Genomic DNA, 22,272 nt, shown 5'->3' with positions numbered 1-22,272 from the left:
TGCTGTTCTCTCGTGAGTGAGAGGAACAAGCATGAAGACAACGAGATGCACGGACACTTCATAGCTCCGTAAACTTATGGTGAAATAATACGTCCCTCTTTTCAAAGTATACAGCAAACACAATATGCTGTGTTGTCAGTCTTTATTTACTGTTAATTACTTTGTCAAAAGTGATCACACATGCTGTGTGTGCTATATATGACCTGATCTATATATACAGTCAATTGGACCTGGATGAAGAAGAACCCACTCAGACATACCCTCTCCGCGGCCCCCCCAGGCTTCAGCCCAGCAATAAGAACCTTCAGAGGGGAGGACATGATCTCCAGGTCCAGACCGAAGGACTCGTCCTCGCTCCTCCTCAGGCTGACCGTGTCGATGGTACAAACACCCACCAGCTCGCCGGCATCTCCCTTCTTACAGTGCTGATGGGGGACCAGCCCACCAGCGGTCTTGGGGTTTCTGACCTCCAGTGGGGCAGAGGAAGGGGACTGGGCGGGTGCTATGCCTGGGGGGGGGCTCATCAGCTCTAGACCTCTGCTGCTGGGGCGGGCTGGGTGCTTCGATGCTCATCATACTCTTGACCCGTGTGACGGCTTTATGCTCGAGCTTGGGGGAGCGCTTTGACTCCGGCTGGACATCGTCTGGGTTCGTGTAGTTCTCACTATTGATGGACAAATGACTGAGCGTACAGATTGACCCCCCTGCTTTGCAGATAAGCACGAGGGGTGACTCGGGACCAGGAGACTCAGACTTATTGGTGAGAGCTTCCTCACACTGTGAGAAACTGCCACAGAGAGGAGTGGTCACCTCAAGGCTTCCACACCTCTGCAGACCCCCATCATCCTCACTATTTCCATTTATATCCAACGATGATGCAGCAATTAAAACGGCTGAGTCGCATTTGGAGATGTCAGATGCCTCAGCGTCACTGAAGGGAACAGATCGTGTTGTCCTGTGGAGGAGCGCGGTGCTCCTCGTGGTGATGGAGTCCTCTTCATCACTGAGCACATCCTCAAAGCACATGACCCGCCGCTGCCGGAGGAGTGGGCTTCGCGCTGAGGTGGGGCTGGAGACAGAGATGGGCTGACACACACCCTCCACATGGTGGTTCAGAGGAGCAGGGGGCTTCTCTGGGGAGGCGGGGTACACACTCTCCACTTCTGTTAGAGAGAGGGTGAATGCTTAGAATAAGATGCAGCTAATGATATCAACAGAAATGAACCAATCGTTTCATTTCCAAATAAAAACAGACAACATGGTTCCACAAAGTATCAGTTAAATCTACTGTACACATTTTTAATATAGCACACTCTGAACTCTATATGTTCAGTAGATTGGTATATTGGAGAGTATTCAAATGTATTCGGTATATTTTATAATGTTTGGATACTCCTCTGAATATAAGTCTTTGTTTCTCTCTCTCTCTCTCTATCTATAAGGAACCGCAGTAAACAACAGGCGTTGCTATAGCAACACGTCATGTTTATGTTCACATTTGGAGAGACTGTTTGTGATAACCTGGGGACTGTTGTACCATGAGGCCGTGAAGAGTTGTCCTCCAGGGAGGTGCTGCAGCTCGGCTGGTGGAGCGCCTCCTCACTGTTGGAGGCCGTCAGCACGGACTCAGACAGGAAGGAGTGGCTGGAGGCGTCCTGGGAGAAGTACTGAGATAACTCTGTCTCTGAGCTGAGAGAGCCCTGCTGCACAGGGTCAGCACAAGAGAAGGACACATCAAGGACATAACCCAATGACGAACTGAATCTATTCAGAAGTACTTTTTCCTATTTGTACAAATAATGTGTGTATCGGTTTTACTCAATTTCACTGATGTTGGTGTGACAGAGATAGAAACATAGCATTCACCTGGGATTTCATAGAAACATCAAATGCATTTACTTAATGTCGATGTTTTGATAATTTCATTCATTTCCTTATGCTGTCATTTCTGACCAGGAACACCATCGATGTTACAAAGTTGACTAAACCAATCAACATTCGAAGAAAATGGGGATCAGCAGTTATATATTTTCAAATGCCTACTGTGGAGGATATCATAAGACCTTTAAGCAATCAACTGTAAAACACAATATCTATGATTGATGAAAGTAGTAAATGGGTCAGATTTGTCCCGAATACAACAGGAGGGTAAATAGAAGCGTACTCTGCTGGCAGGCTCCAGGAACCTCTTCATGGTCCAGCTGAGGGCCGGGGAGCCGTCGCCCTGCCGCTCCTTCAGCGTGGGGCTGGGGCTCTTACAGGAAGGACCTGCAGACGACAGGAGGGACCATTACACCCAGGTTAGATCAGCAACCCTGAGCCCATGGGAGGCGTGCTGCTGAACTCTCGCTCGTATCGTAACACCCACGAGTAAATCAAAGAAGAGAAAGGACAAACGTAAATGCAGGTGAAGAGATATCAGACCTTGAGACTGAGATGAGGGTCTCTTTTTCATTTTGTCCCTGTTTGTGGATCGGGCTATCATCTGATCCATCTCCTGCTCTGATACCTGAGGAAAGGCGACAGAAGGCTTTATAACAACTGTACGACACGAATGAATACAGAGACGATGCCACCATATGGAAGGATAAATACAAATGTATGTAATGTATACGTATGTGTGTGTATAAAACAAATATAGCATCTAAGAAACATGTGGGCGTGTGAAAGTGAGCTCTGTTTTTATTTTTTACAAGGAGAAACTGAAATAAAATGGTCTGACCAAAATTAGAATTTTGTCCAATTAGTTATCTTCAAAAGGAACCACTCCCACGCTCCACTTAATCCGGAACTGACCTCGATTAAAAGTCAGTCACAGGACTTGAAAATGGCTTTCCTACTGCTGGAAATGAAGTGCACTGGTTTGTTTTTTAACATCCCTATAGTAAGTTAACTTGACAAATCTGACTGTTACTAACATCTCTACTGTCCCTATCACGAGCTTCAAGTAACCTGCGGGACACTTCCTGCTATGTTTGGAATCTGACCCCAAAATCAAGGCTGTTCTAAAGATATTAGGGCTCCCTCACAGTAATAGATACATGTTCTTATGTGTATCGGTCAGTGCTGTAAAGTAACTAAGTTTACTACTAGTCATTTTTTTGGATTAGTAATGTGAAATATAAGTGTTAAATCAGACTTTAGTTCCACCTGGAGTAAATCCACAAGCTACCCTGCAGTCTACAAAGTCATTCAGACTAGCTGCACCTTCACCAGCTTTGAGAACACTTTCATGATCAATCATTATAAAACATATCATATATATTATTCTGAAATGGACCAATCTGCACAATCACTACTTTTACTTTTGGTAATACTAAGTAAACTAATTACTACTACTAAGTACTTAGTATATTTTGATGCTTATACTTTTGTACTTTTACTGGAGTAACCTTTTGAAGGCAGGACTTTAACTTGTAACAGAGTATTCCTACACTCTAGTACATTTCATTTGACTTAAGTATAAGATCTGAGAACTTTTCCACCTCTGGTGTCTGTATAAATAGAGACATGCGTCCTCTCACCTTGGGGTTGGGGTGCCTGCTGATGATGAGACTGACAGGTCCGGGGCCACACTCACTGAGGATGGCGTAGGCCTCGCTGAGAGCAGCGTGCCGCAGACTGACCGAGTCCACCTCCAGGATCTGATCTCCACGGCTGCACAGAGGAGCACACACACTTCCCTTTACAGCCACAGCCTCAGTGCACACATACAGTACGCACATCATTCATGATCAGTAACTCGTATGATGTTTGGTATCTTTGCATCAAAGCAATTCCACATAAACTTCAACTGCATCTGTAAATCAGTTTGCAATTCAATGATGACTCAGTAGTTTTAACCTGAGCCTGCTGTCCATCTTGGCCACAGAACCCAGAGCCAGATTGTGGATGTAGATGCCAGGAGAAGAGTTCTCCAGGGTCAGACAGCAAACTCCAATCCCGAGACCAACAGCAGGCTCTGAAACATCATGATCCAGAAGAGAAAAGCAGTCAACATACACCATATGCTTACAATACTTTTTGACAACAAGAGCAGCAACTATGCTACGCTGCTGCAAAGTTGGAGCAACAATTGCTATTCTATTCTCTATTCAATTATTACCAGAGGTGGGGACTCGAGTCACATGACTTGACTCGAGTCGCATATTTTTTGACTTGAGACTTGCTTGACTAACATTGATAAAAGACTTGACATGGACTTGGTATTCATGACTTGAGACTTGACTTAAGCTTGAGACAGATGACTTGAAAGGACTTGACTTTTTAAAATTAAATATTTGCGTTTGTTTTTGTAGTGAGATATTACGTTTAGTTTTTTCGAAAAACGTGATTATAGCGCCGTGCGCGCAAACCTGGCAACCCACTAGAAGGCAGGAGTGTCAGTTAACATGGCAGCGGCTAGCGTTACTCCAAAAATAGTGAAGCTTGGATTCAAGGATTATGTTGTTATTCGTCACTACAAAAAAACACAGAGAAAGGTGCGTGCATGTGTTGTGTTAGCTAGAAAGCTAACGTTAAGTTTAAGCTACGTTAGACTTGGTTTCAAAACGATTAAGCAAAGAGAAGACAAAACGGTAAATGAACACTAGAACTGAAGGGATTCATTTTGACTAACCCTGATACTGACGGGCTGTCAGGAGAGAGAGAGAGAGAGAGAGAGAGAGAGAGAGAGAGAGAGAGAGAGAGAGAGAGAGAGAGAGAGAGAGAGAGAGAGAGAGAGAGAGAGAGAGAGAGAGAGAGAGAGAGAGAGGAAGAGGAAAAGAGATGCCTCGTTTATTTCCCTTGTGTTGTTATCAGAAGTTACTGGAAACTTTAAAATAATGTAGTTCATCTACTTTTAGTAGTTTGTTGAAATATTTTAATGATGTTGTTTTTGTTTGTAGAAGTGCATCATTCCTTGATTTATTGTAAAATGAATCTGAACCTTTTGATCTGTTATGATGATAAACTGAAGCAATTTCAAAATGAACCCAATTAAGTCAGTTTTAAATCTACTTAGTTTATAAGGAAATTATGAAGAGGATGAAATTTAAATGAAATACGTGTAATGGCAAATGCCATCTATGATTTTCTCACCTGGAGTTCTGCCTTTTTGAACAGGCTTTTTGAGTCCTAGCTATATTGTCTGCAGTTCTAGGGTTAATATCAGTGGTGTAGTGGGCGTTGGACGCGAGGGTACGCCGTACCCCCACTTATTTGGAGCATGATCTTTTTTGTAATAGTCTAATAAATATAAAATCATTGCCAGTCTTATCAGTTGCAAGTGTGTATTTGTTGTAATAATGACAAAAACATAATACATTTCACAGTAATTATAATAAAAAATAAAAACGATTTCCTTAAAGAATTATGATTAGTCATCACGCTTGTGACCCCGCGGCGAGCTTGGGGTGTGTCAGTGACACACCCACGGCCAGCTTACCGCCCGCCGATTTTGCGGCAGCTCTTTCCCTCAAGAACGCTAACGAAAAAGCTCTATAATGGCAGGCAAACATTTTTTACTTGACTTCTTTTCTAAAAAGAATATAATTCACAAGAAGAAAGAGTCTAGCAGCACCGAAGCTACAAGTGAAGCTGCTACTAGTACTACAGTACATCATCAGAAGAGCCGCCTAAAGACATGGATAATGCTAGCTAACGTGCACGTTAGCTGCGCTAGCAACGTTCCCCTGGCTAGCTCAAGCTCACCTTTCCCAGAGGTATGGACGGAGGAGATGTGGCGGAGGAAACAAGAGGCATACCCGTGGATAGACTGCAAAGCTGGGAAACTGGGCTGCAAAGTTTGTTCATCCATATCTGATGTATCAGTCTTCAAAACGCAAGGTGTGTGTGTGTGTGTGTGTGTGTGAAAAAAGCAGCGCTGTCTGCTTATTTGCAATGTAGGCTCGGCCTAATCAGAATAATTTCCAGTCCAGATTCAATGTTTGCATTAGTAGGCTATATATATTTTTCGTTTTGTTTATTTAATAAGTTAATTTCAGGACAACTTTGGGAATTTTGTTTGTTTGTTATGAGTTTTAAATAGATTTTGAAAGTGGAGATAGAGAGAGGAAAGCAGCGCTGTCTGCTTAGTTGCAATACTGTAGTTTATGCAATTTAGGCCTATACATTGTTTATGTAACGTATGTGCCAGTGTGTCCATGGTTTTGAGTCTGTGTGTGTCTGTTGAGCGCAGCGCCGTCTGCTTTTTGCAGTACAGTAAAGTAGGACTAAGCATACCGGTAGTTTCTGTAGACCTGTCTGCCCGTTTTGTGAGTGCACTGCGCGCGTGCGCACTTGTTTGGCATTGTTTGGGATGACCTAATTTAAAATAGCGTCCCCCCAGTAAAAAAATCCCCACTACAACACTGGTTAATATGAATCTAATATGATTGTCATCGGTCTAAATTAGATTTAAATGTTTAACTGTGTATGTAATGAAGATCATAGTGTGGGTTGAATCCATTTTCATAACCACTGTCTTTGAACTGGTTTCATGTGGAAACTGGGCTCATTCATCAGAATGTCGTATGACTTGACTTGACTTGCTTGACCTGAGCAATGACTTGACTTGACTTGCTTGACCTGAGCAATGACTTGACTTGCTTGACTCTCACCACAGTGACTTGGGACTTGCTTGATACTTGTAGGTCAAGACTTGAGACTTGCTCATGACTTGCACATGTAGGACTTCCTCCCACCTCTGATTATTACTAATATTAAAGGTGTTGCAGATCCAAACTGCATCACTTGGGTTCCCATGAATACACCCAGAAAGTAAGAACAGTCCTCCAGATTGGACACTGTGCCAATGAACAAAATGCGTACAATTCTTTGTGCACGCTATTTTCAGAACATTTTTAACAAATCATCCTCATGCAAAGGGGTATAAATGATGCCTATGAACATAACAAAGCCTTGTAATAAAATAATTTCATAGTTTGGTATGGGAGATCTTCCTTCTGTGATTGATTTGACGTTTGCATCTTTTTCTCTGTACAGCCGTTCTCTCCTCCATTCGTTCATGGTTTCTCCTACCACAGCCATGCAGATGATATGCAACTAGTTCTATCTGTCCCCGGTCTGAAACACAGCTGGCTGCATGAATCTCTGGGCCTTGTGGAAGTGCCTTTCGTTCCAGGGAAGGACTTTCCTATCCATGACCTTTCTAAAACATCTGCACCTCTGCTGCCCGACTCAGCGCGGGTTCTGGTCCAGGCTCTTGTCATCTCACGCCTAGGTGAGATGACAAGTGTTCATACCACAGGACAATGTGGTATGTGTTCATTCCCCCGTTGGTATGAACACATACCAACGGGGGAATGAGCTCCCCATTGACGTCAGCACAGCGGAAACTCATGTGTTTCCACTGCACCTCGGCTAATGTAAAACAACTCTTATTTCTGTATGTAGCACTTACAGTCTACAAACAACAAGTTCATTAGCGTGCAGAATTCTTACTATTCTGAGTGTGTATCTTCAGAGTTGAGCACTTATTGTAAGCTGCTTTGGATCAAATCAAGTGTAATGTAATATCTGAGTCTGAATTCCTCTCAGCTGGTTCTCTGTCATGCCAGCCAACCTTTATTAAGAGTGACCTCCATGATGATACAGTCTTTGGGTCCAGGCCCAGGGCCCCTGTGGCCCTCAGCCTCTTCAAACGCTGGGGGGATCGGAGTGCCCCCCCCGCTGGTGTTGGAGGTGGAGTTGGGTGAGCTGGAGCGGCTGAGCAGGGTGGGGGTGGGGCAGGGCGTCAGGCTGGGGCTGCGCAGGCGGGTCCGGATGGTCAGGGTCACCACGCCCCTCTTCAGCTGCTGTGGACGAACATGAAGGAAGTTCAGTTTACATAAAAACATGTTTGGCTTTACCTTTGCACATAGCTTTGGACAAATTCAAAAATTACGTTGTAATCCAAAAAATCCACTAAAATAGTGTTTTTTTAATTACCGATTGAGGAATTTGTACTAAACAGCTTCTTATTTCCAGTTGCTGCTACTTCATAAGATTCATAATAATAATGTAACAATTAATCAACAAATAATGTATTATGTATTTTATTGTTAAAAAAGCCTACTTAATTAATCCCTTGGTTAAATTGTGTAGTCACATAATAACCTCATTCTCTATCAGCTGCAACATTAAAGTGAACACATTAATGATTAGTCATTCATTATAATTCAATAACTTCAAATTCTAAAATGGGCTCTAGTGCAGAATGAGTCATCTTATTTTTTTAAATGTATATACATTTTAATGCTTGTATGTTTGTTATCTTTACAAAGTATTTCTATATTATGGTTTTGCAACAAACTTAAAGGTCCCCTAATATGCAAACGCGCTTTTTTATGTCTTTTATACACGTGTCCCCGGTGCGTCAGGGAACTCATTAAGTGTCCGAAAACAAAACCCTCTCTCTTTTCCTCTGTACCCAAATCTCTAAAAACGGGGGAACAACGGAGCTGATCAAGATTTGCTGCCGATATGACGTAATAACGGAAATGTGGGCTGGCTTTACGCCCACGGCCCTATCAGACACGTCGCTGTATCAGAAACAATGCCCGACTGGTTTGGACGTAATATGGTCTTTGTTTACATTATGATATTGTCATACTGATATTCTGTACAAACTGTGAAGTCCACTGAGCCAAATGTAACATTTGTGATATTGGGCTATATAAAGAAACATTGATTGATTGAGCAAGCATTGCTAACACTCAGAGCTAACACTGCACTGGAGAGAGTATAGAGGCTTCTCAATACTCAAATTTCCCCTCCTCGACTCCTCGACTCCTCGGTCCTCCGGTAGTGACCCGGAAATGAATTTCAGCGCGCCATTTTGAAGGACGTCTCATTTCTCTAAATGCACACCGAGGACCGAGGATCGAGCGTCGAGGAGGCTCTCTGGAGGAGCTATAACCGAGGATACACTGATGGTTCCTCCACGGCTCCTCCGCGGATGCATTTCCGGGAACGGTGGAGGCGTGACACACGGCCGGACTTATCTCAGCCAATGACAGCTCTGCATGCATCCCCTGGATATTATTTTAGAAACTGCTCTCATCGCAACGCGATGTTTACAGTGAGAACAGCTGTGAGGTCCTGCAGAAAGCAGAGCAGTGTGTAAAATAAATATCACTCAGTATAACAGACCTACTCTCTTTATTTGCTTTAGTTTAGTAGATATATACAAACAAAGAGTCGATATTTTTCTAAGAACATTTAGTGCTTCACATACTAAAATACACAACGGCTGTAGCCTGATTATGCTTTAGGAGCTTGTGTGTGTGTGTGTGTGTGTGTGTGTGTGTGTGTGTGTGTGTGTGTGTGTGGTGTGTGTGTGGGTGTGTGTGTGTGTGTGTGTGTGTGTGTGTGTGTGTGTGTGTGTGTGTGTGTGTGTGTGTGTGTGTGTGTGTGTGTGTGTGTGTGTGTGTGTGTGTGTGGTACAGTGTGTAGGTATGTCCTGTACAGTGTGTAGGTGTGTGTGTGGTACAGTGTGTGCGCAGATGCGGCGGACAGACAGGTCTCAGTTGGTTTGGTGTCCTCTGCTTACTTTTAATACTTGCAAATACAACTTTTGGCCCGTAATTTCAATTCCCCATTTCAGCGACCAGAGAGAGAGGGGGGGGGGGGGGATATATCCAGTCTCTGATTGTGTTACGTTATTATGAGAGTGCTCTCATACTTTAAATTGCATATATTTATATAAATATATTTGTGTGTGTGTGTCCGCATCTGTAGCCTGTTATTGTCTCATTATACCGCACTCTCAATGAATTCAAGGTAAATATGTGGGGGAACAATGTTCAGCTGATCTAACAGAGATTATAAAATATGACAAAACACTCGACAGCTGATGCAGCTGTTGCCACGTAATAATGAACGGACGTCGCTTTAATATGACCGCTCAGAGGAGAGGAGTTCTCATTTCTTTAAACGTCTGCTGCTTCCCCTCCTCTTTCCCCGGTTCCCCTCCTCGGTCCTCCGCTCGCATCTCCTGTGGGCGGGACTAAGTCTCGAGGAGGGGAGTCGAGGAGGGGAGTCGAGGAGGGGAAATTTGAGTATTGAGAAGCCTCTTGTGTGTACAAAAGCAGGAAATAAAAAGGTTCTCACCCGCAAGAGAAAAAGCATTTGAGCTCCATACGGTTTCAGAAATAAGCTGAGTATCTTGGTAGAATTTTCTCTTCTGCTTGGGCTCTTGTCTCGGCTCTGGTTACTTTCTTTCCTTTCTTTTTTTTCCTTTAAAGCTAAGGACCTGGAATCAGCACTTTAGTAACAGGGCTGAAATAGAGGGCTATGAGGCATGGCTAGAATGGGTGTTCTATTTCGTATAAGGCTTCGCCCTCTAAGGCTATCGCTATTGGGTAATCCCACTGCACGTGTGCAGCACTGACAGACTTAATCCACGCCCACCTATGACGTGGGCCCCACCTCCGGCCTCACTTCCGTATAAATAGGAAGATGGCCCGTCCAACTGCTCCCACTTTTCTTCAGCACTCCGTTGCAGAAGCACTGTAGAGCTGTTTACTAGAAAGCAAACATTTCCCCCTGGCCCCATCCTCCCTCTCCTCCGGACGGGGGAGACAGGGCGGGGCTCGGGGTTAGCCGACATATGAGTTACGACCGGCTGTGGCTGGCTCGCTCCAGGGAAGAAGCGGCTTTACACAGACGATACAGGTGAGTCCTGCCGGGGATTGGAGCACGCAAACGCGGCTCTCAATCCCCAGGTGTCGTGCATTCATTGTGTCCGTCTTCCTCTGGCCCACAGACAGCGGAGAGCGAACGCTCTCGCGGCTGCGGCCGGGGATGATTGGCCAAGCCCTTGATTATTGGATCCGAGTGGCGGGCAGCAGTCAGGCGACTCCTTCCCCTCCATTCACGGATCATCATGTGGTTTCCCCGGCCCCATCCCGGCAGCCGAGCCTATAGGTTCGGCTGCCGGGCTGACACTATCCGCCATCTCGGCTCTGCCGTATAGGCGGTATTCTCCAGGAACTCCCGGAGATCATCGGAAAGGCAGCCGCCTAATGAGATCTCCCCATTCCCCCGGTTCAGGAGAGCTCTCCTCCGGATGACATAAGCGGTTGCCTCATAGCCTGTCGGTTATTAGGCAGCAGGGCTCGTGGCACAAACCGGCTGTCTTTAAAACCTGCCGGTTGATTAGACAGCACGGGCTTCTCAGCAAATCCAGAGAATGTACGCCCGGCGCTATCAGAGTACTGGATGGTACTCAGGGTGGCTGCGCGTGTGTCTGATGGACAGATGAGCAGGCGGATGGGCAGAGAGTAGTCTCTGCAGTTTGCCTCTCCCCCCCGCAGTTCTTCGGGATACAGGAAACCCTGTCATCCCGGGAACAGTGTCTCGCGCTCCGTGCAGAGCGGCAGGAACTCTTGTTAAAAGAAAGCTTTTTTCCAGGGTTCCTCATGGGGAAGAAAATCAGGGTTTTTTACTCCCGGTATTTTCTGGTCCCGAAGGAGACGGGGCGGGGGAAATGAGACCCATCCTCGATCTGTCAGTGTCCAACAAGGGAATGGCCTTTTCCCATGCTGACGATCAAACAGTGCTGGAGTGTGTTCACCAGGGAGACTGGTTCACATCCATAATCCTGAAGGATGCATTCCTCCACGTAACCATCATCCTTAAACACAGCAATTTCCTGCGTTTCTCATTCCTGGCTCGAGACGGTTGGAGCAGCTACTCAGAATGGGGATGAGAGTGTTATTTTACCTGGATGACCGGCTGTGGCTGGCTCGCTCCAGGGAGGAAGCGGCTTACAGACGATACAGTTCGTATCTCATCTGTCAAACCTGGGTTTCATTATCAACTGGAAGAAGAGCTGTCCTCTTCCCTCCCAGGTTATCTTTTTAACTGGGAGTGGAATTGAACTCAGCGCGACTCTCACAGCGGAGAGGGGAGAAAGTGACAGCTCTCCTCCGGCGCGTCACACCCCGCGGGGCGGTGACGGCCCTCTCCGTGATGCAGCTGTTAGGCATGATATCAGCGGGTCACGTGGTGATTCCCCTGGGTCTCCTTCACAGTGAGGAGACTCTAGGTGGTTTATTCGCTTGTGCATCGACCCCGTGCGTCAGAGGAGACGCATGGTGTACATTCCTCCTTCCGTGGTTTTGGATTTGACCTACTGGAAAAATCTCCACGTCAGTGGGGGTGCCCCTGAGCAGAGTGACGTCACACACCGCAGTGTTCACAGACGCATCTCTCGCAGGCTGAGGAACGTGCATGTCGTAAAGTGTTGAAGCACTCAAATTCAAAACTGTTTCAACCTGTCACCTGTCAGAATAGAGGCGAGGCAGTGCATTGAATCGCGTGAATGGACCGTGAACCAGTCAAGTGATTCATTCAGGAAATGAAGCAGTTGCTGTTCGGACGTCACATGTCACGTGATTTGAAGCAGTTGCTGCTTCGGACGTCATATGTCACGTGATTTGAAGCAAGCTTCGAAGCACTACTTCTATGGAATAAGAAGTCCAGGGTTGAAGCTCCGTTCGAAGCTTCAGTGTCAAACTGCCATCACTAGTTATCTGCATTTGGGTCCTGCCTGCTTCACTCTACCGTAACAGAACCAACCAACCAAGAAATGAACCCAGCAGATGATCCATTTGAGGTGGAATTACAACATGTTTCCTTTTATTTGGCTTGCTGCTATGATTGGTGGAAGGGAGCGTCCAGTGTTCTGCAGAAGGAGGCCGCTCTGGTAGAGGCGCACCGGTTGGCTATGGAGAAACCAGGCTTGGTGAAATTCTTACCTGGCTGGATTTTGAACTTCCTCTCGGTGTGTGATTTCCAGCCTGCTGACTACAAACGTCTCGGTGTGTTCCGTCCGGAGTCAACCCCTGCTTCTTCCCCATGTCCTGCTCCTGTCCAGGAGCCGTTCTCTGGAACTCGTCTGGCTTTCGGAGGTCCACGGAGCCTCCAAAAGGCTCCTAAGAGAAGGAGTCGCAAGTCCAGGCTAGCAGCCCGAGCCCCAAGAGCCATGGTTCAAGCCCCAGTTCTGGCCTCAGCAGCCATGGTTCCATGCTCCAGTACCATCCCACACAGCCATGGTTCCGTGTTCCGGTTCCGTGCCCAGCAGCCATGGTTTCGGCTACAGAACCGGCCCCAGCAGCCATGGTTCCGGCCCCAGCAGCCATGGTTCCAGCCCCAGTCCTGGCCCCAGCAACCATGGTTCGGGCCCCAGTACTGGCCCCAGCAGCCATGGTTCCGGCTTCAGTACTGGCCCCAGTAGCCATGGTCCCGACTCCAGTTTCGGCTCCAGGACTGGCTTACCGGCCGACGCCATCTCCCCGAGTCCTGTCGGCGTACCGGCCGACTCCAGCACCTCGTCTCCTGTTGGCTCTCCAGCCGACACCAGCTCCCCGTGTCCTGTCGGCGTACCGACCGACACAAGTTCCCTCTCAAGTCTCCTCTTGAGTTCCCTCTCGAGTCTCCTCTCGAGTCTCCTCTCGAGTCTCCTCTCGAGTCTCCTCTCGAGTCTCCTCTCAAGTTCCTTATCAGGTCCCCTCTCGAGTCTCTTCTCGAGTCCCCTCTCGAGTCCCCTCTCAGGTCCCCTCTCAGGTCTCCTCTCGAGTTCCCTGTCAAGTTCCTTCTCAGGTCCCCTCTCGAGTCCCCTCTCGAATCCCCTCTCAAGTCCCCTCTCGAGTCCCCTCTCGAGTCACCTCTCCAGTCACCTCTCGAGTTCCCTCTCGAGTCACCGCTCGAGTTCCCTCTCGAGTCTCCGTTCGAGTTTTCTATCGAGTCCCCACTCAAGTCCCTACTCAAGTGCCGTTGGAGGTTCCGCTGAGGGTCCTGCCAACTCCATGTCCTGTCCCGTTGGGGATCCCACCGACTGCTCTCCTGCCAGGGGTTCTGCCAACCCTATGTCCTGTGCCGTTGGAGGCGCCGCCGACTACTCTTCTGCCGGGAGTCCTGCCAACCCTATGTCCTGTGCCGTTGGAGGTCTGGCAGACTACTCTCCTGCCGGGGGACCTGCCGGCCCTGTGTCCTCTTCCGTGGGGGATCTTGCCGACACCTGTCCCACCGGCTCCAGATCCTGTCCGGTCGACACCGGCTCCTGCCCGACCTCCGGAACTGTCCGGTCTTCGCACTCGAGCCCGGCCCCCTGAGTGCCGCGGTCTTCGCCCTCGAGCCCGGCCCCCTGACTTTCCCGGCCGCGGTCCTCGCCCTCGGACCCGGCCCCCTGACTCTTCCTGCCGCTGCCTTCGCCCTAGTGCCCGGTCCCCTGGGTTCGCCCGCTGTGGTCTTCGACGCCTTTTTGGACTCTGCCTTGCCCTCGGGCCGTCCGCCCGAGACCCCCTCCTCGAACTCTGCCTTGCCCCCGGGCCGTCCGCCCGAGACCCCCTCCTCGAACTCTGCCTTGCCCCCGGGCCGTCCGCCCGAGACCCCCTCCTCGAACTCTGCCTTGCCCCCGGGCCGTCTGCCGGAGACCCCTTCCTCGTCCTCTGCCGTGCCCTGGGCTGTCAGTCAAGGCCCGTCCTCCGGACCCCCTCCACCCACCCTGGTGGCCCTAGTTTTGTGGGGTAATCTCTCTGTCTTCTTTCTGTTCATTACTTTCTCTGTTCTCTACTCATTCCTCATTGTTAACTGTATGCTCCTCCTCACTTGTCGCTCCTGCCAGTCAGTGTATTAAAAACAATTAACTGTTAATTACTAACAGTAATTTAGTTCATTTCTCTTTGCAGATAGATGGGGTTATTAAGCCTACATTGTTTGTGTTGAACAGCACATGACCATGATGTAAATGCAACCCTGGGCTCAGAAGGCTGTACCTGCAGTTCCTCTCTGACTTCCATCACTTTCTCTCTTTCTCTCTGCCTGTCCTGTATCTCCCTTACCAAAGCTGAGCTTGGACAGATAGTATTTTTTATTATATCTGTGTCAGTGAAAAATAAAACAATAAATGCTATCTCTTCAACCTTTTACTCAAATTATAATGAAATAAAAGCATTGCAACTTTCGTTAAAAGGTCTGACATTGGATGAAAATGTCCTGTGTCCTAGATCGCGAGCGCTGGATCTTGAGTCGTGGCTGTGGTCCTGGATCATCGGTCCTGGATGGATATCCTCGTGGATTCATCTTCCTATTATACACACATGCATTTCCAAACATTTGGACTACCTATGTTGCAAATGTATTATCTTTTCAATTTACACACGGCATCTATTGCACGTCTGTCCGTCCTGGGAGAGGGATCCCTCCTCTGTGGCTCTCCCTGAGGTTTCTCCCATGTTCCCTTTAAACTGGGTTTTCTTTGGAAGTGTTTCCTTGTACGATGTGAGGGTCTGAGGACAGAGGGTGTCGTATTGTCATACTGATATTCTGTACACACTGTGAAGACCACTGAGACAAATGTAACATTTGTGATATTGGGCTATATAAATAAACATTGATTGATTGATTGATTGATGAAAGAAATTAACTTTAGCTCTCTAGCTATTTTCTTCATGGGATTTACACAAAAGTTTAGCCTATGGCTGCAATATAAGTTATTGTGCATGTTGTCGGACGTCCACTGACTAACGTAGAGCGTTCACACAGGGTCTGCTGGTCCTATGATGTCCTGATGAGCAGAAACACAAGCAGCCCACTGGACTCAGATCTCTAGATACCTCATCACTCCGCTGCTCCGATACAAGTCCGGGCCGCGGAGATTTGTTGATAAATTAATGTCGTCTTCTTCTGTTTGCTTTAATGTAGGCTACGTAGTTATGCAGCGCCCCCACCGCTAGTAAATGGAACTACTACAGATAACCCTGTGAATTATGTGCAGTTATTTGACAACTGTTATTATATACACCTCGAAAAAATGACCAAGGTCCGGACCTCGGTGACCTGAATGGTGGATACGGCCATGCACACAGTTTGAGCTCCTTCAGCTTGTCCTGTGAGATCAAACAGTTCTGAACTTACTGTCCTCATGTGGCTCACCTTGAAGGTCTGGATGGCCTGCTGGTGAGTGAGTCCTTGCAGAGACTCTCCATTCACCTCCAGAACCTCGTCTCCTACAGGGAAGCACACTATTACTCTGAGAAGTGTAAATGTAGATCCCACTAGTATGCATTTGACTTCCTATAAGCTCTCTCAGTTCCTTCCCACAGAATGAACGTGAAAGGTTACCCTCTTTCAGTCGGCCGTCAGCTGCTGCAGCTCCATGAGGAAAGATGGTTTTGACAAATATTCCCATCTGACCTCGTGCTGAGTCCTGCCCTCCGACTATACTGAAGCCCAGGCCCTGCAGAAATCACATTGTTATTCAAGTAAAGAATGACTCACAAAGACACACACCAGGCGATGTTCATTCATTTTGCTTTTCTGAGAAAATTAATTTTAGCATTACATTTTTGGGTGGTGACACAAGAGAGAAGATGTCAAGAGGTTTTTATGTCTTTGTGTGTGTGTTTATATTGTCATGTTTCTTATGTGTATTGTTTCCAGCATAACATTAATAAAAAATGTTCTGCCCTAAAGACTCACATTTCTGCTGCTTTCTTTACATGTTGTGTTACATGTTGTGATCATGGATGTTGCCCCTCGTTTCTGTTATGTGATTAAGTGCTATATGTGACATGTACTATATGTAGTAACGTGTGTTGTTTATTGTTCTCTTTTATCTACTTGTCTTTCCTCCTTTTTATTTTATTTTATATATTTTCTTATAACTAATGCTGTTGATATATTGTCATTTTAAGGGTGTCTATTACCATCTGGCCGGGGACAACAGCTGGAAATTAGCCATGTCGGCTAAAGCTGCACCATTTACTGTTTTTGTGACAGTTCATCGATGGGGACCGTCCACGACACTATCAATAAATCAACTAAACTAAAACCTTATTGTTTTGAATGTATAGTTGACAGAGGGCATTTGATTGCTTTCTATGAGATTGTGCATTCATTTGTCATTACATAAGAGATACAAATATTCTAACTGATTTCATTACTTAAGTTAGGGCTGCAATGATATCTTAATCAATCCGATGCAAAAGAATATGCTTCTAATTTGATAATCGATTAACTATTTTTTATTCCAAAAGGTCAGAAACTTATCTCATCACTCTGTCAAATATGGAGTTGCTGATTTTTCCAGATTTGTTTTATATTTAAATGATTAACTGGATTTGAACTGGCACAACAAGGCAATAAAGATGTCATTGTGTCACTTTGGGAAACTCTTTTTTCACTATTACATAGACCAGCGATTAACCCAGAAAACAACTGGTAGGTTAACTGATAGTTTAACCGTCTCTCTACATGAGGCCCTTCCTCCGAAAGACAATGCAACGTCAGGAACATGCTTGATTATCTGTGTAATGGATGTAATCACATGTAATAAAGGGAGGTTGTGGCTCAGTGGTTAGTGCGCTGATCTTAGGATCACAGGGGCACTGGTTTGAATCCCGCTGCAGTCAACATTCCGCTGTGTCCTTGGACAAGACACTTCACCCCAAATTGTTCCTGTGGGGACTGCCCACAGTATTGGATAAAAGCATCTAACAAGTGACGTGTAATGTAATAAAAACCACTACAGCAAAAATCCGTTGACAGTATCAGATTATTACTGCAATATAACATCGATGTTATACATTACTTACAATCATCACGGTCTGGTAATCTTATTGGAACGTACCAAACGTACTGTACCACGTATGATCCAAGTTGTATAAGAATTGATATAAATGTGTTTTTATTTAATTGTATTCATTTTTGTTCCCTGCACATTCTAACTTTAGCATCTTATGTTTATATACATCATTTCATTATTTGATTTTGTATCTTGTGTGTTTTCATTCTATAGCTGTCATGAAAGCCAAACCCCCCCGGCTTGAACAGAGTATTCTGATTCTGTTCAACTGTGAAGAGGTTACTGATAAGCTTCTGAGGTGTGATGTTGTCATGTCAAGTACATGAGGTCCTGACAAAACCACATACCCTTTATTAAATACTCTACCCCTTTATATTCTAATGTTTTGTGTGACACATACAACTGTTACCAACAGTGGCGTTTAATAATATGCTCACTGTGCATGACTACAGGCCTGACAGTGTGATCCTGATGGTGCAGCGCCTTTGTTACATAAGGTTAAGAGAGTGAGTCACCTTGTTTAACATGTATTAATGTCAGGACCCTCTGTGCTGTTGTCACTGTGTGCTCACATATACATATGCTTCTTAAATGTTCTGTGCTTTATTCATGTCAAAGGAGTGCACTCACCTTGCCCTGGCCTTTCATCAGCACTATGCTGGAGATAATGGACGGCTGGGCCAGTCGCCATGGAGACTCCACTTGAATGGTGCTCAGCGAGCGGGCGGATTTCTTAATGATCTGATATTCCTGACAGGGAGATAAACAAGGCAAAGAGAGTCAGACACATTCACCTTGTAAAAACAGAACGATTGTTTCCTCCCCCGGGAAGATTTTTTTTTTTAAATGTTGAAGTTAAATGCATCAATCTGGTGCACTTTGAGAGCCAAATTAGGGACTAAATCTATGGATACATCTCTCAACACCCATATGAACAGATTTACTTTTATTTCAACATTTATTGAACAGCAAGTGGAGGCAAAAGTGACTGCACCCAAAACAATAAACCTGCTAGCTAACTAGCCTAAACTCAGTGTACAGAATGTGGGCAACACGTTCTTCTCCACAGCCGCGCGACCTCTGAGTCAGACGTCACTTCCCCCTTTTCTATCCTACGGGTACAGCCACTCCCCCTGAACCCCGGGAGTGGTACACGCTAAATCATTTCTGGGTTTTATGGGTCATTCCTGCATTGCTCTTTACCGGCTGGTGATATTTTTTGTGCGTTGTCATATTTTATTATTACCATCTGTTTTTTTCATTTGTTAAATACTGGATGACTTTGTGTCATGCTGCCTTATATTCTCAGTTCTTTGGACGAAAGGGAAAAACAAATCAAAAATGACATTTATTCCTGAGTTTGGTTTTTAGTAGCTATACAGTTCCTGGAACAATTTGTAAAGTTCCAAACCCAACTAACTTTTGTTCTTTGTTGTGTCATGATAAATAATACAACTAAGGGCACATTGTAAGCTTTGTGTACACATTAGCACCCTGAGCTGTATGAAGAGCGAGCTGGTGCGTTCACTGACCTGTCTCACTCCAGCACTATCTAGTTGTTGAGGTAAGGAGTGTTTCCGTCGTCCAGGTGGAGGCTTCTCCACCACCTCACAGCTGCTCACCCCGTTCTCCACCAGCAGCTCGTCGTCCTCCCCCACCGACTCCAGACGAGTGCCCCCACCTGAGCCGCAAACACAATCATTTCAGTCCTCTGCACAGAAGTAGCCATGGTACGGTACAAAATACCAATACAGACTCTGGCTAGATTTGACAAGTATGTTCTTGAGATGAAAATGAGAATACATTTATTTTTTTAACCTGTGGACTGTTCTTTTACGTGTTTTAGTTTGAACTGTATTTCAGTCTTATGTATGCGATGGAACATAATCCGAATCAGAATCCCTTCATTAGTCCCACAGCAGTGACATCTACAGTGTGACAGCTAAAGTGGCATAGCAGGTTGAAAAGAAGGCATGCAATGATAAAGAATAAGCACATTTATTAAATGATTTTCTATTGCACCAAAGGTATTGATATTGAAGTGACTGTTATTTGTATATCTCGATTTGTTGTGTTTTTTTATCTTAATGTGTGCATATGTGTAAATGTGTCTGTTGATTGTGTGTATTTACAGTAGGATATACATATTTTAATACATATCTGTATATTGTATAATTTTATTTTAGATCTCCCTGTCTGTACACACAAACTGAAGATTGACATTAAAGTTGACTTTGATATAGAGAAGAAAAGCACACGTTAGTAATACTTGAATAAAATAAAGACAAAAAAAGTACACATCCATGGGTAAAAATGAGGTTACATATTAGGTGCTGAGACATTATGAACATGTTGGGACATTTAAAACCATGCTTGTTTTTCACACAATGGTGATTATTGCACGGTATTGCAAGAAAAGTGTCTGTGTTGCACATTGCAGGTTTATTGCACACAAACACAATCCATACATCCTATACAATGAACCATGTTGTTCTCTACCGTCCACCAGGCGCCTTGGGGGACTTCTTGGAGGAATTAGATCCTCTCCTCTCACACATCCCTGAAACTGGCCCTCCCGCTGTACTTCTCGGAGACTTCAACCTCCAGACGGGGAAGATAGACGAACTAACATCTCTGTTATCCACCTTTGCTTTCTCACTGTCTCCGTCCCCACCGACTCATAAAGCTGGCAATGTCCTTGATCTCATATTCTCAAGAACTGCGCTACTGCTAACCTCTCTGTAAACCCGCTCCACACCTCCGATCACTTCTTCATTTCATTCTCTCTACCCCTTTCCAAACATAACAAAACTAATCTCTTCTCATCCTGCACCTGTCCGCCGTAACCTCCGTTCCCTCTCCCCCTCTACCTTTGCCTCCTCGGTGCTCTCAGCCCTCCCTTCCCTCTGACTCGTTCCAACTCCTGCCTCCAAACTCTGCTGCAGAAACTCTCCTCTCTACTCTCTCATCCTCTCTGGACTCTCTCTGTCCTCTCACATCTCGGCAGGCTCGTCAGTCCCCTCCTGCTCCCTGGCTAAATGACGCACTGCGTGCTAATAGAAACCGTCCTTCGGGCAGCAGAGCGGAAACGGTGGAATCCAAACACCGTGACGACCTCCTAACCTATCAGGCTCTCCTCTCCTCTTTCTCTGCTTCGATCTCTCAGGCAAAAAGCACTTTCTCTCAAGATAAGATCCAATCTTCCTATTCCAATCCTAAAAAACTATTTTCCATCTTTCTCCACCCTCTTGGACCCCCCCAAAGCCCCTTCCCCCTCCTCCCTTCTGTCAAGCGACTTTGTTAACCACTTGAAAAAAAGGTTGATGATATTCGCTCTTCTTTTCTGACTCACCTTTACTCACCGCTGGGTCACCAGACCCCTACTTTCACCCACACACTAACCTCCTTTTCCCCTCTCTCTCCAAGTGAGGTTCTTACCCTCATTACCTCTGCCCGCCCTACCACCTGTCCTCTGGACCCTATCCCTTCAAACCTCCTTCAGACTATCGCTCCTGATATTTCTACCGTTTCTCACCCATTTCATCAACACTTCTCTAACTTCTGGTCACTTTCCAAACAGTCTCAAGGAGGCAAGAGTAAACCCTCTCCTGAAGAAACCCACTCTCAACCCGTCTGATGTTATAAACTACAGGCCTGTCTCTCTCCTCCCGTTCCTGTCTAAAACACTTGAACGCGCTGTCTTTAGACAACTCTCCTGTTATCTCCATCAGAACAACCTTCTGGATCCGCACCAGTCTGGTTTCAAGGCAGGCCACTCCACAGAAACTGCCCTCCTTGCTGTCACTGATGAACTGCACACTACCAAAGCAGCCTCCCTCTCCTCTGTCCTCATCCTGTTGGACCTGTCTGCTGCATTCGACACGGTGAATCATCAGATCCTCCTTCACACTCTCCAAGAACTTGGAGTTTCAGGCTCTGCACTTTCCCTCATCACCTCATACCTCAAAGACCACACCTACAGGGTACTTGGAGAGGGTCCGAGTCCGACCCTTGTCAATTAACTACAGGGGTCCCTCAGGGCTCTGTTCTTGGTCCCCCTCCTCTTCTCCCTGTACACAAACTTGCTCGGATCTGTCATTAGCCCGCATGGTTTTTCATACCACTGCTACGCTGACGACACCCAATTAATTCTGTCCTTTCCCCGCTCAGAGACCCAGGTCGTCGCACGCATCTCTGCTTGTCTAGCTGACATCTCTCAGTGGATGTCTGCTCATCACCTCAAGCTCAACCTTGACAAAACTGAACTGCTTTTCCTTCCGGGAAAAGATTGGTCCCTCTCTTGACCTGACTAGCTAGACCCCAGCTGACCCAGAAAGCGACGCAGGTTCTGGTCCAGGCTCTCGTCACCTCACAGCTAGACTACTGCAACTCCCTCCTGGCTGGTCTGCCTGCATGTGCCATCCGACCTCTGCAGCTCATCCAGAATGCAGCGGCTCGTCTGGTCTTCAACCTTCCTAAATTCTCCCACACCAACGCCGTTCCTACCGCTCCCTCCACTGGCTTCCGGTAACTGCTAGAATCCACTTCAAGACAATGGTACTTGCGTACCATGCTGCGAATGGATCTGGCCCTTCCTACATCCAGGACATGGTTAAACCGTACACCCCAGCACGTGCACTACGCTCTGCATCAGCCAAACGACTCGCTGCAAACCCTCGCTGCGAGGGGGGACCCAAGTT

At 46.2% G+C, this 22,272-nt stretch overlaps 1 protein-coding gene across 1 annotated transcript; it reads right to left on the bottom strand.

Annotated features, from left to right (window-relative positions):
• Positions 1-364: 364 nt before the first annotated feature.
• On the bottom strand, positions 365-22,144 carry LOC117452165 (PDZ domain-containing protein 2-like). Its single transcript, XM_071204252.1, has 12 exons — positions 22,000-22,144; positions 19,105-19,253; positions 18,203-18,322; positions 16,111-16,225; positions 15,922-15,995; positions 7,565-7,796; positions 3,844-3,961; positions 3,525-3,657; positions 2,425-2,509; positions 2,165-2,268; positions 1,538-1,703; positions 365-1,163 (listed from the first exon to the last, which is right to left on the bottom strand). The coding sequence occupies exons 1-12, from the start codon at positions 22,142-22,144 to the stop codon at positions 418-420; spliced, it is 2,187 nt and encodes a 728-aa protein (XP_071060353.1). The 3' UTR covers positions 365-417.
• Between the last annotated feature and the right edge of the window lie 128 nt (positions 22,145-22,272).

Source organism: Pseudochaenichthys georgianus, chromosome 9 (assembly GCF_902827115.2).
Source record: "Pseudochaenichthys georgianus chromosome 9, fPseGeo1.2, whole genome shotgun sequence".
In the NCBI taxonomy this organism is placed as follows: domain Eukaryota; kingdom Metazoa; phylum Chordata; class Actinopteri; order Perciformes; family Channichthyidae; genus Pseudochaenichthys; species Pseudochaenichthys georgianus.
The sequence above is the reverse complement of the archived record's forward strand: the minus strand, read 5'-3'. Positions and strand labels throughout refer to the sequence as shown.